Source organism: Carex rostrata, chromosome 22 (assembly GCF_964058835.1).
Source record: "Carex rostrata chromosome 22, lpCarRost1.2, whole genome shotgun sequence".
In the NCBI taxonomy this organism is placed as follows: Eukaryota; Viridiplantae; Streptophyta; class Magnoliopsida; order Poales; family Cyperaceae; genus Carex; species Carex rostrata.
In genome coordinates, this window is record NC_135939.1 from 2,619,090 (window position 1) to 2,637,156 (window position 18,067).

An 18,067-nucleotide genomic window follows, 5' to 3' on the forward strand; every position below is an offset into this window, starting at 1 on the left:
AATTATTGTACCAATAAGATTAATATAAAACTTACGAATTTCATTCAATTATGAATTTTAGGATTTGATTTGATATATATATATATATATATATATATATATATATATATATATATATATATATATATATTGTTTGATAACGAATTATTTAGATTTTAAATTGACAAATAAAGGTCCGAAATATACATACGAATTTAATTGTAAAGTTTTACGAAAATTCGATTCGAATTTATAAAAGAAACGGACCATAAATCAATTAAATGAGACTATATTGAAATTCAGAATTGTTTGAACCCTTGGATCTAATCTAGCACGAATCTTGAAGCATTCATTAATAACATCCCTCTCCTCTCCCTTCTCTCTTTCTCTCCTCTCCCTCCCTCTACGTGACCAAACAGAACCCCCCCCCCCTCTGTCCGCCCCTTCCCTGTCTACGCCAAACCAGGGCGGGCTCCGCCCCCTCCCGTCGCCGGCGAAACCGCCCACCAGCCCCCACCCCACTCCTCTTTCTCTACCCGTGAGCCCCACCACCACCCGCCCCCTCTCCTCTCTTCTACGCCAAAAACAGTGGCTGCGCCTCCCCTTGCGTCGCTGTCACGGCCATCCCCGCCACCACCATCAAAATATCCCTCTCTTCTCTCTCTAACCCGTGGAACACCCCTTTCAATTTATCTCTCCCTCTTCGGCACCGGTTGCCGCTAATTCCGTGAGAATTCGAAACCCTAGAAAAGCGGGTTGTGCCTCACGCTTGCAAATTGGTCCCACTGGTGCTGTTCTGGTGCTCTCTCGGTGATAAATTGGTGATTGGAGACGCTTAATTGGGTGTTGGCTGAGTCAATCTTGACGGCCATGAAGTGAGGCCCCACCTCGAGATCCGACCGTTTTTATCACGTACCCTGCTGCCTTATGAATTCCTGTATCGAGTAAATATTCTAATTTTCTATTTGACTTCTCGATTGTGTTGTATCGAATTTATGAATGTTGTGTGTTTGTGTTGCTTGGCTTGTGCCTTGCTACTGACTTGTTGATGCTTGTCTTGCGCATTGTTGAACTTGTGGTGTTGTGCTAAATACCGAAGTTGGTACTGTGACTAGTCTGGTTTTGGCATGTTTACCAGTATTTGACCTGACAAGGACCTCGTTGCAATTATTGCAAAATGTTTAGGGTCTGAATTGTAAAGTATATGACTATTGTGAATTGTATGAATGAAGGGGTCAAATTGTAAATATGGTGAAATTGGTGTATAAGGCCGGCCATGCCTATGAATGTTAATATGGAATTGGGCTCAAATAGAATTCCTCGAATAAATTAAGTATAAGAGGTGTTATATGAAAATTTGCTTGACTTGTGGTAAATAAATTAAAAAGGGAGGAGCCTCTATGCAAATCTGATATGAAATATGGTTATTTCGGCTTTGAATTTATGTATATTAATTATACTTTGGGCCTCTTCCTTGCTGGGCCGAAATGACATGTATAAAAATATAGATAATGGATAAAGGGCTATGGACCTTTAATGAATGCATAATTGAATTGCTAAAATTGAATTGGGCTTGTAATTTCATAATTCTTGAAATATTGAAATGAATATGACATGATGTGTATGTGTAAATAAACTTGGATTTCGGCTTTGAGAATTAAAATAATGGACTTGGAGTAAATTGTGAATTGTTAATTAGCGGCTTAAACCCTTGCTAAATTATGGGCTTTTAATTAAATTGAATTGAATTAAAATGATTATAAATGAGCCAAAAGGTATAAAAGAATTGACGAATTAAAATACGGCTTTCGGAATTTAAGTTTGAGAATGTAACCGAACTAAACCAAGTAATCGTATAATATAGGTGTAGGCTCAGTCGAGCCAGATATCGCGAGGTAATTCGAGACGCCCGATCCGTAATTAAGCGGTACGCTCGTCATAATAAGGTGCGGGATTCTTGGACTTGTTTGATACTTTATTTTCAGGAATTAAACTGTTTATTCGTTTGTCATGTTGAATGATTAATTATTGCATATTTTGGAATTCATGTTGTAGATTGATTCTTGCATAACTGAGAATGATTTGAATTGTTTGGTTAAGATTACTTGGCATGTTGGTATGGTTATTATTTGATTAGTTCTATTAATTATTCTTGATGTGAATGAATCCGCCAGGCCGACCTGTTTAGGTGGCTGGATAAGGTAACGGTGACCTATCCGTTGATCTGTGTTTATGAATTTGCCAGGCCGACCTGTTTAGGTGGCTGGATAGGGTGACGCTGCTGACTTATGCGTTTGACCTGTTAGAATTTGCCAGACCGACCTGTTTAGGTGGCTGGATAGGGTGACGCTGCTGACTTATGCGTTTGACCTGTTAGAATTTGCCAGACCGACCTGTTTAGGTGGCTGGATAGGGTGACGCTGCTGACTTATGCGTTTGACCTGTTAGAATTTGCCAGGCCGACCTGTTTAGGTGGCTGGATAGGGTGACGCTGCTGACTTATGCGTTTGACCTGTTATGATTTTGCGAGACTGACCTATATGTGTGGCTTTGATATATATTTGCTTGAGATTTAGCAAAGTTGACCTGTATAGGTAACTTTGATTCCGTGTGTTTGCATTTGTGTCAAGTTGACCTGTATTGGTGACTTGTAAACCGGACCTCAGGAAATGGTTAAGCCAAACAGCAATTGCAGATGGGTGTCTGATAAAGGGTCCAGCGGTTGGCCATCTGTAGGCGTCTGTAACCCTACAGATGTGGGTTTGATAACGGTTCAGCTCGAGAGAACATCTGAAATTGCTACAAGCCCAATTGAACTGAGTTAGGAATCGAGTTAAGCCAGAATATATGTTGTGTTTTGAAATCCATATTGTAAATTCCGTGAACTGTGTTTCAGGTTGATTAACTGTTGTCGAGTAGTGGCATTCTGTTATTTATGTTTTCCTATATATCCGTTTGCATTGTTATTGTTTGGGTTTCATCTTTGAATATAGAGTTTGATTGCAAGTCCAATAGTCTAAACTGTGGCAAAATTCGCACTGAGGATTTATTCTCACCCCCACCCTCCCGATTATTTTCAGGTTTATTTTACGGACGCAGCGAGTGAGGATATTGGTAATGCATATAAAAGATCCACTGCCTTGCGTGTATATGCGACGTTTGATTTATACACGCGGCAGGCTGTCAGACCCGGTGGATTTGGGGTGTGACACGGGCTCCGAGCCGTTGTTTCAAGAAGAAAGAATATTATATGATAATTTAAAAATTGAAAGTTCTTAATTTTCCTACATTTTAATTTCTAAGCGTTAAATTTTTGCATATTTAAATTTGACTTTTCTAATTATCTATTTTCATAAAACTGATTTTATAAGTTAGTATTTTTTTTATTAAAATCAATGTATTTCGACATTAAATTTGATACTCGAAAGGAATAAACAATATATTAAATTTTCTGAGACATGTAAATTTCAATAGATATGTTGTGCTTAACGTTTTTCAAGTGCCTTGCATTTAACATTGTATTTTTAAAATAATGCATCATAAATAATATTCTAAAATATAGAAATTTTATTTAAATTCTTAATAAATAAGCTAAATTGTATTTAAATATGAAATTAGAAAAATTAGAAAAATAATTATTATGCAATTTTAATAGTGGAGTTTTTAAAATATAAAATATATGCAAGTGAGGGGAAGGGAAAAAAAGAACGGAAGGGGAAGTTAAAATTAAATTAATGGAACAATTATCAGTTCATATTGTTAAAAATTTAGAGGAAATGATATTTCATTTCAAATTTCATCAAAGAATTGTATTTTGTAAATTTTTCTTTATTTGTTTATTTATCCCTACAAAAGACAAATATTCCATTAGTAGTAGCGACAAAATATTTCAAAAAGGTCATTATGCCAAATCAAATCCAGTATGCCTCGTGCTTTGCTCCCGAGACCAAAGATTAATCAAGAATCAGATAATCACTTTTCTTTTCAATAACACATCAAAAGAAAGTTATTTCCAAGTTCCAACCTTCAAAAAAAAAAAAAAAAGAAGTTATTTCAATGCCTGAAATGAATAAATTAATTAACCGCACCAATGAGTGGCTTCGTGTAACTCCAATCCACGCCTCCACGCAATTATTCCCCTCTCTGCATGGCTTTTATTTCCCATGCAAAAATGGCGCGCCGCACGATTTTCCTTTATTTATCATCATTACCTCCCAGAGTTCCGAGGTCTGTATATAAACGCAACAGTTATACATCATCGATTTGCACCTCTCTCTCTCTCTCTCTCTCTCTCTCTCTCTCTCTCTCTCTAATTGAAATGGATAACACACTTTGGATGAACTATGAAGCAGTACAAGAAGATTCAGAACTGAGGTATGTATTAAGTGTTTTAAACTTTTAATAACATGATTTAAGTTATACAGCTTTCATTATATAATTATTCTTAATACATAACTTGGTTTTCCTAAATAAATTTCAGTGCCATATTTTCTAGCGGGTCGCATTTTCCCCTGTGGCCTCATGATCAGTTGGAGATGTGGGAAAATAATTTCTATACAGATCCTCTAATGCAAGAAAGTTTCTGTTCAAACCTTTTTTACCATACGCAAGATCCTTTACAAGGCAAGCTATATATGCATGAACTCTTTTCTTTCATATTAACTAAATCCAAATTTCTTTCTTCCAACATATTTACTCAATTTTCTTTATTTTATCCTTAGGAGAATTTTCCATGTTGTTGGATGGGTTTAATTGGGATGACATAATTATGGAAGCAAGCTTTTCTAGCGAGGAAGATATGAAAATCTTACAACATAATACGAAAGGAGAGAGAGTGACGACCAACAAGAGGGCAAGAGAAGAGCGGGTCTTGACTCTCGAAGAAGTTTCGCAGTATTTCTACATGCCGATAATTCAAGCAGCCAAGGAATTAAATGTTGGGTTAACACTACTGAAGAAGAAATGCCGGGAACTCGGCATCGCACGATGGCCGCACCGCCAGATGAAAAGCATGCAGACACTCATAAAAAATGTTCAGGTAAACATAATGTAATATTTTTAGTTTACTTTGGATGAACCAGGGTTCTTCTGAAAATTCATCTACTTCAATAGATGGTGTTTCATTTCGTACTCATTTTTGTACCGCCTTTTCTATCGTTTCTACAATTTTTTTTTTTTTTAAGGTTAGTGACGTTTCGTTTCTACATCTTATTTTGATAGCAAACTTTGGTGCCATTGCCACTTCTTCATGAGATGGTTGTCTAGTAATTAATTATTTGTGATTTTCTTTTTTGATGACTTGGTGTAAGTAGGAGTTGAGATGGAAGGAAGGATCAGTAGGAGACTTGCAGGTGAAAAGTGCAATAGAAATTCTGGAGCAAGAACAAAAATTGATGGAGATGAGGCCATCAGTTCAAATGCAAAAACAGACCAAAAGGCTTAGGCAAGCCTGTTTTAAGGCAAACTACAAGAAGAGAAAGCTGGTGGCTGGAAAGGAGACATATTGCTAGATTGGTTTTGGTAGTATGTATGGATCATGTAGAACTAGATTTGACACATATAAGGTGTATGCTTGTCTCCTTTTTTCTTTTTTTTCTTTTTTCTTTTTTTTCCTTTGGTTTCTTGTTGTGAATTTCGTTATCTTAGGGGTTATATATATGTTTGCATGCAATATCGATCCTTTCTTGCATGGTTCTTTCTAGATATATTTGATAATCTTTCTACCATTTAAGTTAATTATGGATGTTTGTATCTTATTATTAAAGTTTTGAAAGATACACTAGAAATTAATTAACCCTACTTCTAGGAATAAGGCTTCAAACGAAATTGACAACAAAAAGTATGTTCTAATCAGGCATAAACTGGGGTAGAAAGTATGTTAATTACATTTTGAATTATAATTTCGGGTCCATTAATTTTTTAGTAATAAGGGCTTCATTGGAAGTGTTGGGCCTTAGTTCGTTGGCAGGCTTTCCTCATCTTGGGCTTTCACTAGTAATAATTTGTGGGCTTTTACAGAGATATGCTTGATTGATTTCCATCAGATGATTGGAGAAATTTCTTAAAAAGTTGTTTACTAGTAGTCTAGTAATTTACATGATGAACCATTAGCTGCTGATACAGTTGTCCGAAAACAATAATATCTGTATACATAGAACAATAAACTCTTTGATAATGAAAAGAAAAAAAAAAAATGACCTAGCAACTCGTTTTGAGAATTTTAGAAAAGTTTATCAAAATAATAATATCGGTAACAGACAGAATCCTCTGCGAAGCACATGCAGTTAGCAGTACATGATATTACTACTTATCTGTTTTATTCGTTTCCATAATTTTATTTGTTTATTAAAAGAACTCCGAGATGCTCGAGGGCAGCTTCTATTACTTTGTGGAAGCATACAACAACAGTTAGCAGTACAGGATAGTCTATACTGTCCATAACACATGCAATTAAAAACTATTTTGTTATGAAAACTAGTCTTTGATCTAATGGTAAAGTCAATATTGTCCTCATGTAAGAAGTTACAAGTTCAAAATTAGAAGGAATATTTTTTTTGTAAATATTAAATAGTTGGATGGCTTGTCCTCCAACCTTTATTCTCAAAAAAAAATAAAAATAAAAATAAAAACTATCTCGTTTAGTTTTTTCCAAATAATTTACAAGAAAGCAAACTAAATAAAAGAAACCCAAAAGAGCCTGTCTTCATTAAAGAGGCACATTGTTCTTGCAATAAATTTGGCGATCGAGCTATACGAGTCAAAATTTCCACTGTGGTTCCCCAGCAAAATTATTGAGATACATTCCTTAATTTTTTTTTTTTAATGTAAACTGTGGCAACATTTTGAGTGAAGAGACTGTAGACAGATGGGAAAGCAAAATTGGGTAAATTTTTAGCAACAGGGGACCATTTGTGATCTCTTATGAGAAGAAATTTGGTGGTTGAGTAGCCATACACGTGTGGGAACACAATATGCCTCCCTTTGCTGTGAGCTTGTGACTGAGATTGAATAACCACTATTTCGACATATTTGTGGATTTATTTCAATTGAATGGAATATGCCTCATCAAGATTCCGTGGAAGACTTCAAATTGTGCATCTATTTCATCTGAGTTATTAGAATTTAGAAATTGGGAGTCTTATATGAATTTGCAAAATATAAGATATCTCATATTTTGCGTGATTTTTTGGAAAATCTCGACTGTTTAAATACGTTCTGCACGAATCTCAAAGCTCAAATAATACTGGCCCTTGCGTTATTTCCAAATAGACACTGAACATGTCGGTCGCGCAAAAATATAAGATATCAGAGGATACGCACTCGTCTTATATAGCATTAATTGTGGATTTACTTTTTGTTGTACTCTTTTTTTTTTAAAAGAAAACTTAAGGAATATTTTATATACCTCCATATTCTTATCTCACAACACTTTCTAAATTTTTTCAACTTAAAAAAAAAAAAAGAACTGAATAAGCAAGTGTATTTGAAATCCGTATCCTATGCTTTAATTCAAAATTTAAGTTAATGGTTCTCGACCATTCAATCAAAATTTGGACCAATTCAGTCTGAAATAGAATGCACAGAGCTTCTTTTATATCTGTGCCAACACAGATCGGACAGTCCGGATTCATTCTTTGAGTTCATGCACACGATACAAATTCGTGTATATATATGTGGAATAGCTAAATATATGTGCATTGAGCGTAATATTCAAATTTGTGGGGAGCAATAATTAATTATGTATTTTTAAAAGTTTGAAAAATGAGTCGGTAATTCAACATGCCCAGACCACCTGTCAAGATATGAAGCCGCATAATATGTTAGCTCAGTCTGATAATGACTGAATGACATTTTAAAGCCTGTATACGATATTTAAAACACTTTGTTCCGAGTATTAAACGAAGCTGTTCTTTACGTTTTGAATGGATTTATGTTTCACATATTTTTGATGATAATAGAGATACAAAAAGACAGAACTTGGTTGTACGTTAGCTAGTACATTATTTGATTGAGCATCTGTCACTATCATTCAATTATTTGCCTCATTTGAGTAAGAATGCATTGACTTTTTCATTTGTTTCATAATTAGGCACTGTCACCTGTTGATGGACTACTGAAACTCTAAATTAACAATTTTAGTTGCTCTTTTTTTTTAGATTAATGTAATTACTCTTTATATTTGGTAAACGGTGAAAAATTCACAAGCCCATATTCTGCGTTATTTTTTTTTCCTAACGGGTTACAAATTTGGGCCTTATTCTCACATGTAATCTGTGAGCTAGCGAGCCTGATTAGCACTTAGCAGAAACCTAATTCTACGGCAACATCTATTTTTTTTTTTTTTCCAAATTTTAGAATTATATACCGTTACATATAATATTCGAATCTTTGCGGGGGCGGAATTAGAAAATTAGATTGGATGCTGAAATGTAAAATGTATACCAAAAAATCACTAATTCTGAAAAATTCGAATTTTGACATAACTGCATTCCTAAGATATTGTGACCCCTTTTTTTTTCTTTCTTTCTTTTTTCTTCTCCCAAACAGGAGATGCACCGAAATTTTTTATTATATTATTTTTTAAATATAAGATGCGGATCAGTTGAATTGATTATATATTATTTTATGTTTTGGTTGTTTTTCATCGAAGACCCTAGAAGTTTATTCGCCGACAGCCCTAAATTATTTTTTATTACAAAGAAGTCCAATTAGATATATATTATTTCATTTTGTGGTTATTTTTCACCAAAGATCCTAGAAGTTTAATCGTCGATGGCCCTAAATTAATTTTTATTACAAAGAAGTCCAATTAGATATATTTTATTTTATTTTGTGATTATTTTTCATCGAAGTTTAATCGCCGATAGCCCTAACTTACACTTCTAGGGATATCGGCGAATAAAGTTCTAGGGTCTTCAGTGAAAAATAACAAAAAATAAAATAATTTAGTTTAATTGGACTTTTTGTAATAAAAATTAAATTAGGGCTATCGGCGATTAAACTACTAGGGTCTTTGGTGAAAAATAACTACAAAATAAAATAATATATATCTAATTGGATTTCTTTGTAATAAAAATTAATTTAGGGCTGTCGGCTAATAAACTTCTAGGATCTTCGGTAAAATATAACCACAAAATGAAATAATATATATCTAATTGGACTTAGTTGAAATAAAAATTAATTTAGGGCTATCGGCGAATAAACTTCTAGGATCTTCAGTAAAAACAACCAAAATATAAAATAATATATTATCAATTCAATTGATCTGCATCTTCTTTTTAAAAAATAATATAAATAAAAAATTCTGCAAATCTCATGTTTGGGAGAAGAAAAGAAAAAAAAAGGGCCGCATCTAGGGGATGCGGACCTCATTAATGGTCTGCATCCCCTAGATCCAGTCTCCAGTAAATGGGGCTGCATTTTAGGGATGCGGCCGTGTTAAAATTCGTATTTTTCAGAAATAATAGTTTTTTGGTTTTTTTTTTTTTAAAATGGTATTTTTAAAAATTTCGGTAATATATGTGTGGAACTGAGACTTAACAAAAACTCTTCAAAGTCACAAAATGGAGTTTTAACCGGTAAATTAGTCACACATTTAGCATTTTATGAGGAGATTAAGCATATAAATATTCTTTATAATTATAAAACATATAAAATAAAATTAGTAATTAGTACTGGAACTAGAAATACGCAAAATCGACTAAAACTTAGAAGGAATTGGTTAAAGAATCGGACTAATTTGAACCAGGAATAGACACGTTCAACAATTAGTACTGGATCAAAAAAAAATTCAAATCTAGAAGTTGACACTTGTCTTGGGTTGCAAACGGATCGGATAGTGGTAAAACCATATCCATATCCACTTTTATTTTTCAGATACAAATACATATTGGATATTATATGGATACAGATACATATCGGATATTAAATAGATACGTATATGGATATCCGCTTTTTATAATAGTAAATAACATAAATTTTTTATAATATATATTAAATTATATAGTATATATCTATTATTCAAATACGAATAATTAGATTTTAATACCATATTCCGATATTCGTATCCAATCCACACAGATATTCGATATCCGTGTCTAATTTTCGGATACCGTAAGATAATATATTTGCACCCCTACTTGTCTACCCCAATTCCTCTATGGATCCGCCAATAATGAACAGGATTTCCTAAATTTTTCTCTCTTTTGGAATTTTAGTGCTGTAATAATAAATGCATGCACCTCATGAAATGTCCCCATCAAATATGAACAGCTTATTTTGTTCAATCCAGCAAATCAGAGTGCATGGAGGCAATATAATTGCTTGACGGTACCAATCTCTCCTTTAATTATTACTTAGCTTTTTCCCCCTCAAATTCCCGCCTCTTCGCCTGATACAAAATAAAGCCAAGGAAGCATGTTCATACATGTGGATTCATGGAATATGCTATATCCACTGTATCTTTTGTATATCACGTCTCAAATGGAGCCTATAAATACACACTTTACACTTTGTCTTTCAAGCAAGCAACTCAAGCGTCACACATTTAATCACCCCAAATAGAAGCAATCTCTATCAAATACGCAAAGAGAAAAGGCAAGAAAATAGTAAAGAGAGAAGAGAGAAGAGAGAAGAGAACTGTACAATGAGGAGCGCAGCATCAGTCCGCCTACCCATTCTCTTTCTACTAGCAGCAGTGTCAAGCACACAAGCCTATGACTTCTTCTACTTTGTTCTTCAGGTATATACATGTTATTTTATAAAGCTTTTTAAATGAAAATATTCTAGTTCTCTTATATTAATTAATAGTTTATTTTTTGTTTGAATAAAATTAGTGGCCTGGATCATATTGTGACACCAAGCAGAGCTGTTGCTATCCAACATCTGGTAAACCAGAGGTAGATTTTGGAATTCATGGACTCTGGCCGAATAATAATGACGGTTCATATCCATCGAATTGTGATTCAAGGAAACCTTTTGATGAATCTAAGGTGAAGTTTTTGTAAAGTAAATTAAGGTCATTGATCTTGTCTGAATCTTTTATTTGTAAAAGTAGAAAGACTATTATTGCAATACATCCTTAATTTGGGCACTTGCATCCACAAGTTTTGCTCTTTTCAAAAGTTTGAAGATAAACCACTTGCTTTTTTTGTGAGATGAATTAATGGTTTATTGGTATTGCATCTAGCTAGATCTTTATTTTTCAAATAACTTGATATATGGTGAAAACTTATACAAATTATCATATTTATAGGCATATTGTGCGAATAATATAAATCATACTTATAATATTAGATTTTCAATTTAAGTTTTTTTTTTTTCTTTCTATATGTCTCTTATTGATTGTCTGTTCAATTCCTCTCTCTTCACCAAGAACCACCAACACAATAATGTTTTTCAAATTGAAAGCAATTACTATTAAGTTTTTGTACGAATTACCGATTTAAGGAATTAATTTATTATTTACATTAATTAAATAACTTCCATTTTCCTCCAAAAATATTATCCTCTTTCTAGGTTCGAGGTCTATTGAGCAGTCTCCATTCAGAATGGCCAACACTAGCATGCCCAAGCAACGATGGAACCAACTTCTGGGCACATGAATGGGAGAAACATGGCACATGCGCTGAATCGGTATTTGACGAGTACCGTTATTTCAAAACTGCTCTTGATCTCAAGACTCAACTCAACCTTCTTCAGTCTCTCCAGTCTGCTGGTATTGTGCGAAGAACCTTATAACCAGTTCATTGCTTAATTAAACCCTAAGTTGTTTAGAACTAAAATGTATAACAAAAAATTGTTAAATTTATAGGAATTCAGCCGGATGGCGGGTCCTACAGCTTAATGAGCATTAAGAATGCGATCGAAGAAAGTGTTGGTTATGCACCATATATCGAGTGCAATGGAGATAAATCTGGCAATAGCCAATTGTACCAGGTCTACTTGTGCGTCGATAGTTCCGGCTCCCAACTTATCGAGTGCCCCATTTTCCCACGAGGCAAATGCGGTTCGCAAATTGAGTTTCCTTCCTTCTAACTTGATGGAACAATGCTGGAACTCCTCAGTAGTGGGTTCATAAGAATAAAAAGAATTGTATTGTTGTCCTTAGTATAGAACTATAGATAGTGATTTTATTTGTTGTAATTTCATTCACTTTTTTCTACCGTAATGAATTAAGTTTGTTATAACAATTGATTGGGCCCGGCTTAGTTCTCCTTATTGGGTGTAGTATTTAGGATCTCAATGTCTTGTCGTCGTCACTCCCATAATTTGCCTCCAAATTTGAATAAATGACAACTAAGAGACAAAACTGTTCAGGTCAGCTTCTTCGTTGTTATATATAGAACACTGCACTCTGCTCTCTTCGACAATTTTATATCGTAGTCCATACATAAGATCTGTATAAATTTATGAACATAAATTCCTGTAAGAGTCAGTGTACCAGAGCAATCAGATTCAATTCAAGCACCAATTTCTTTTATTCAAAATCTGCGGAATTATATTTATAAGGTCACAACTTCATGATTTTTCCTTCCAAATGGGATATAGGTAACGTCACTGAATATTTACTAAAAGAATATATATATCTAAATTAAACCTGTACTGACACTTATTATCTTTGTAATGCATATTCGAAAACAGTGATTTAATTGAATGAATGATCTTTATTAATTAATTTTTCATACTTCACATCATGTATATAATCTCAATTTATAGTATACATGTCTTAATAGCCGTTAAGAAAAGAACCAAAAAACTTTACAACAGTAATAATGTAATATGGTTTATTTCCGTTTCTGGTCACTATATCAGAACATGTGAGAAACCAGGTCTTCTGGTATTGTAAATACCAAATACTTTTCTTATTAATACAAAACGATGGCAGGCTGTTAGCCACCAACCTTTCAAAAAAAAAAACTATATCAGAACTTCGGAAGTATTGGAGAATGGAAGAAATAAGGAAAATGGTGTTATCCGCAAAAAATTCACTCAAGTAATGCTACGTGTACCCGAGAAATGTAGCTTCCATGATGTGTCTCATGTTATGCATCTCCAATTTAGGTATATTATGGTAATCTATTGGATGCTAAATAGTTTTGATAGGCATATATTAAGGACATGTATTCAAGTCAATATTTATACAAAATCAGAGGAAAATAGAGAAGAGCGAATCTGATCCCAAAAAATCATGAATAAAGCTACGCCTGATTTTGCTCTTTGCACTGACATTTTATGCGTTTGCTTCAGATTTCAACCGGCTGTTGCCAACTTCCATTTCTGACTATCATCCGCTTTGCCATCAAAAGTAAAAAGCTAACTGTAACAGCACCATACAAAAAGCCCATGGGTTTCCTATTCAGTTGGGCCAAAGTTGACACCTCCCTGTAATTTTTATGGGCTGTTTGAGAATAAGTCAAACCCATTCCAAAAAAAAAAAAAAGCGCATTGCCAGCGCACGATGCAATTAGACGATCAACAGTTGATATGACACCCTTCTCAAAGTTAAGCAGTAATCATGGCATGCAGCATGCTGGTACAACAATTTTAACTCTGGTACCGATTTGTTTGGATTTTAAAAGAGAGATATATTACAAGAGAGATTTACAGAAGCAATGAGATTTCCAGTAATGTTATGCATACGCCTCTAAAGACTGATTTATTTTTAATATGCATTGCCTCTGTCACTAGATTTAAGGCTAAATTGATTTATTAAAATAGAAGTATTGGCAATTAATTTTTGTTCACAGCCGTAACAAAAGGTTCAACGGTTATCAAAACCTAAACATATGAATCATAGAGAGTGAGGCTAAATTACTATGCATAGCGCACATTAGTCATACTATAGACTTATATCTCTATTTATAAAATTAAAATAATCAATCAGACCTGCTAAACATAATTTAAAAATGTGCGCGAAGACAAAAAATTTTATTTTTCAGATTCTTTTATTTTTTATTTTTTTTGCAAACTACTTTTTAAGTAGATAGATTACTTGATCTAAAGATTATAAAACATTCAAAATAAGTGAATTCTATCTATCTAAAATATAGTAAAAAAAATTCTAAAAAATTAAAATTCAGATACTAAATACATTTTGAATGAAAATCACGATGAGCACTTCCTATTGACCATTTGGACTCTGAAAAGAAAGATATGAAGTCATAATACGGACCAATCTACACTATGCATAGTACCGTAGCCTCAATCTAATTTTTTTTTATTAGATTGCAGTTGAATCAGTTGTCACAATATGTCAAGCAATTTTATTGTCGATATAGCTTGCTTTTATTCAAAAGCAGAATTTTGAAGCGAACCCAATTAAACAGCAACAAACTAAAATTAAGTACCACAGATAAGTTCATTCTATGTAGTATTAATGAAGAGCAGTCCCTGACTGATTATTCCAGTCAAAACCAAAGCAACACAAAAAGCTGCTCATCATCTTTAAAAAGTCAAAAACTAAAAAATAAATAAAAAGACAAAAAGCGGCTTATTTCAATCCATGCCACCATTGACACATCAAAAGCATAATGTAACCCCCTCACAGGCCAGAAGAAGGAAAAGTCCTTACTAAAGACAAAAGTGCAAGCAATTAAAGACGATTATTCACGCTGATCTCTCTATCAAAAATCTAAAGTTGGCATCACTTCATGAACAGGAAGAACACTATCATCAATCTCAGACAGATGCAGGGGCGGGTTTCTGATTTTGCACAAATGCTATCCCTTTCTCAATACTGGCCTTCAACTCAGGCTTCAGTGCCTCCAATGCCTTAGCCTCATACTCAGTGAGTCCCTGGAGGTCATCAGAAATTATCGCCTCCACACCACTCTTCCCCAGCTTGACCCTTGATGCAAAAAAGGGCAGTTCGGTCAATTCTGACTGGACAAAAGCACACTCATACACCTCACTGTCACCATCTAATGCACGCAGAGATGATTCAACAAATCGCGCTGCAGCATAAGCCATGGAGAGTGTAGCGGATCCTGCACCAGCCTTTGCCTCTACGACCTCAGTACCAGCATTCTGAATCCTAACTGTCAGTGTCTCTACCTCTTGATCAGTGAAACCAACAAATGGCTTTGTTTTCGATAGAAGGGGTAAAATGGTAATTCCAGCATGGCCACCAACCACCGGGACATCAACATCAATCAGCCTCAGCTGTTTCTTTTGAGCAACAAAAGTGTTAGCCCTAACAACATCCAGTGTCGTAACGCCGAACAATTTTTTCCGGTCATAAACACCCTTCTGCTTCAGCACTTCAGCAGCAATAGGCACGGTAGAGTTCACAGGATTACTGATAATGTGAATAAAAGCCTCTGGGCAGTTATCAGCAACAGCCTCAACTAGGGTTTTGACTATATTTGCATTGATGTTAAACAAGTCATCACGGGTCATACCAGGCTTCCTGGGGACACCAGCTGGGATTACTACCACATCCACACCCTTAAGGCAATTCGCCAGCTCAGCAGGCCCGGTGAAGTCAGCCACATGTGCAGGGGTGTTGCAATGGCTCAAATCAGCCGCCACTCCTTTCACATTAGCAATATCGTAGAGGTGAAGATCCGAGATGAGAGGTGACATTTTCAAAAGGAGGCCTAGGGGCTGGCCGATACCACCACCCGCACCAAGTACAGCAACTTTTAAGGCGGATGCTTGGGGTGCAAGATGTTTTGCAGATTTCAGTTTTGGGACGGGTTTTTTGACGGGGGTGATTTGGAGGGGAGAGGAGAAGAAGGTTGAAGTGAAGTCAATAGTGAGAGACGATGGATTTAAGCGGTTGAAGGATGAACAAGTAGTTGCAAAAGGGATAGATGAGGGTTTCGATCTGGTGGTGAAACGGGATTGGGCACCGACAGAACCCATTGACATGGTAATTGTAGCTGATGCCATCTCAGTTAAGTTATTGATAATTTGACCTGTATTATAAAAGGCAATAAATAATATGTTATAATATGTTATACACTATTTCCTACTGTCTAGATAGTTAAGCACTTGAGCTCTCAGTTAGTCATTCCTCAGCTTCCCTTCTTTCAGTTCTAGCAATTTGATTTGTGCATTTTTATAGGCTTTGCCTCTAAATAAATTGATCGAATTTGACCCTGCACAAAAAGCAAACAAATGGTTTTTGGGCTTTTTCTATTGGAAACTGATGGAATAGAATTTTAGGCTGAGCAGAATGGCATTGACAACCTTGCTTTCTCAAATTAGATAGCCCAACCGAGATAGAAATGACAGTTAATTGATTTCTCAAGTTAAAGGAGTCCAGCGGAAAATATTAAATTTTGAACAGCAACAAAGGGCTGTTAAACTATGCATTATTGAGAAGCAAGAAACTAACAATATTATTTTTAAAAATAGTTCAGAAAACAATGCCTGAGTTGCAAAACACAATAAATAATTTAATTTGCAAGGGGGGCCAGGCACCGAGAACAAACACCTAATGTGTCTTCCTTGAAATAATAAAAGACTGCTTGGTTCAAACTTGAAACTAAATTTGAGGTGTTACAAGAAATTCTTCAAAACAGGACATGGTTTGGTACTTTGGTTGGTTAATGCTGTTAGTAAACACAAGTCTCTATGGTTTCAATTTTGAGAAAAGGGAAAAAAAAAATTTTGAGATAGAAGATTTAATTTGAGTATTGCTTAATATTTTCAAGCGTTCACACAACTGGAATTGCTTGGTTACAAAAAATGAGTGGGCAATTCATCCTCCCCTCATGCAAATACAGCCTCACATGATGAAATTTTCATTCCCAGACAAGGATGAAACTGACCAATTAAGGAACTATTGATAACAGAGGGGCATTTGATTGAACACCTTATGGGCAAGGTAAAAAAGAGATGAATTGTAATTACATCCATACGGAAAAAGTTGGATAGGTTGATTCTTGTATATATCAAAGATATCATACCGATGGATTAAGCTTTATTATAAAAAATGGAGAAGCTAAGGGAATCAAGGGTGAAGGTGATATCCTAAACCCCTCACCTATTTTCCACTTCAACAGCCCGATCTATTGCCCTCGATTCATAATTAATTTACACTCCGAATGTCAAATTTTCAAGCTTGAAAAATTGGGCATTTTTACCACCAAATCTAGAAAAAATATATATAAACCACTGTAACGGTTACGCAACAACAGGTGGCGGAGATTAGATTTGTCGTAAGCAAGCTTAAGCAAAGAAAGAGGAAAGGTTACCTGAACTCAGAGAATTCGATTTGTCGCCGCTTTGCTTTCTACAGGTGGCGGAGATTGCGAGGCAGCGGTAGAGCTCGCGAAATAAAATGGGGGGTTCCAGCGAAAGTACGGCTGTGTTTATATGACATGTGATGATGTGAAGGCGTCAACAATACAATATACCAATTTCGAACACAATTGTTGAGACGATTTTACGGTTTTACCCCTTCATGATAGTGCGATACGCCGAATACAATATACCTGAAGTAACTCAAATTTTTAGTTTACATTGAGACCATTGGATCTACATTTCCCATCATATTATTTTACCGGATTGTCCCGCAGTTTGATCGGACGGTCTGTATTTAACTAAAAATTTGATTTACTTTAGAGATCTGGAATCGCGTCCCGACGCTCGACTCCATTCTTTTTTCTTTTCTTTTCTTTTTTTTTTTTTGAGGTGGCCGTCCCGACTCCTAGTACAACAGAAAGGTCAATTTCCAAAAACAAAAGGTAAAAAGAAACACAGAAAGACTACAAAGTCCTTTTCACTAAAAAAAGTACGCAAGTATTTAAAACTGACACGGACACCTATAGATCGTTATAACACGCCTCTCGAATGATCTTATTATTATTATTATTATTATTACGGGGGAATTTCACGTATATTCCTCAAAAATTCAAAATTTCAAAATTACGTATTTTTCGCTCTAAATTTTGAAATTACATATTTTTCCTCTATACTTCAAAAACTCATATATTTACCTATTTTGTTGTATTTTCTATTAAAACCAATGGTTTAAATAGCGATTATAGCGGTATAAGTGATTCCACTAAGTAGCTAGTTATAGCGCCGATAGCTAGCTATATATCACCCATAGCGCCATAGCTTTTAGGTTCCAAAA

General features: G+C 34.8%; 3 protein-coding genes across 3 annotated transcripts; 2 read left to right on the forward strand and 1 right to left on the reverse strand.

The window, feature by feature from the left end:
* The first annotated feature begins 4,297 nt into the window (after nucleotides 1-4,297).
* Nucleotides 4,298-5,489, forward strand: LOC144573738 (protein RKD1-like). The gene is made up of 4 exons (XM_078323487.1): nucleotides 4,298-4,353; nucleotides 4,460-4,602; nucleotides 4,701-5,017; nucleotides 5,292-5,489. The coding sequence occupies exons 1-4, from the start codon at nucleotides 4,298-4,300 to the stop codon at nucleotides 5,487-5,489; spliced, it is 714 nt and encodes a 237-aa protein (XP_078179613.1).
* Nucleotides 5,490-10,392: 4,903 nt separating this feature from the next.
* LOC144574226 (extracellular ribonuclease LE-like) lies at nucleotides 10,393-12,655 on the forward strand. Its single transcript, XM_078324132.1, has 4 exons — nucleotides 10,393-10,720; nucleotides 10,815-10,970; nucleotides 11,497-11,695; nucleotides 11,792-12,655. Exons 1-4 carry the CDS (start codon nucleotides 10,625-10,627, stop codon nucleotides 12,013-12,015), a joined length of 675 nt encoding a protein of 224 aa, XP_078180258.1. The 5' UTR covers nucleotides 10,393-10,624; the 3' UTR covers nucleotides 12,016-12,655.
* Nucleotides 12,656-14,335: 1,680 nt separating this feature from the next.
* MDH (malate dehydrogenase) lies at nucleotides 14,336-17,339 on the reverse strand. The gene is made up of 2 exons (XM_078324421.1): nucleotides 17,184-17,339; nucleotides 14,336-15,899 (listed from the first exon to the last, which is right to left on the reverse strand). The coding sequence occupies exon 2, from the start codon at nucleotides 15,871-15,873 to the stop codon at nucleotides 14,659-14,661; it is 1,215 nt and encodes a 404-aa protein (XP_078180547.1). The 5' UTR covers nucleotides 15,874-15,899; nucleotides 17,184-17,339; the 3' UTR covers nucleotides 14,336-14,658.
* Nucleotides 17,340-18,067: the final 728 nt, after the last annotated feature.

What these genes read in the sequence shown, in the direction of transcription:
- LOC144573738 (XM_078323487.1), top strand. Translation starts at nt 4,298, where the DNA reads ATGGATAACACACTTTGGATGAACTATGAAGCAGTACAAGAAGATTCA. An exon ending in CAAGAAGATTCAGAACTGAG is followed by an intron (nt 4,354 to 4,459) that starts GTATGTATTAAG and finishes AATAAATTTCAG; the next exon opens with TGCCATATTTTCTAGCGGGT. An exon ending in TACGCAAGATCCTTTACAAG is followed by an intron (nt 4,603 to 4,700) that starts GCAAGCTATATA and finishes TTTTATCCTTAG; the next exon opens with GAGAATTTTCCATGTTGTTG.
- LOC144574226 (XM_078324132.1), top strand. Translation starts at nt 10,625, where the DNA reads ATGAGGAGCGCAGCATCAGTCCGCCTACCCATTCTCTTTCTACTAGCA. An exon ending in AACCTTTTGATGAATCTAAG is followed by an intron (nt 10,971 to 11,496) that starts GTGAAGTTTTTG and finishes TCCTCTTTCTAG; the next exon opens with GTTCGAGGTCTATTGAGCAG. An exon ending in TCAGTCTCTCCAGTCTGCTG is followed by an intron (nt 11,696 to 11,791) that starts GTATTGTGCGAA and finishes TTAAATTTATAG; the next exon opens with GAATTCAGCCGGATGGCGGG.
- MDH (XM_078324421.1), bottom strand. Translation starts at nt 15,873, where the DNA reads ATGGCATCAGCTACAATTACCATGTCAATGGGTTCTGTCGGTGCCCAA.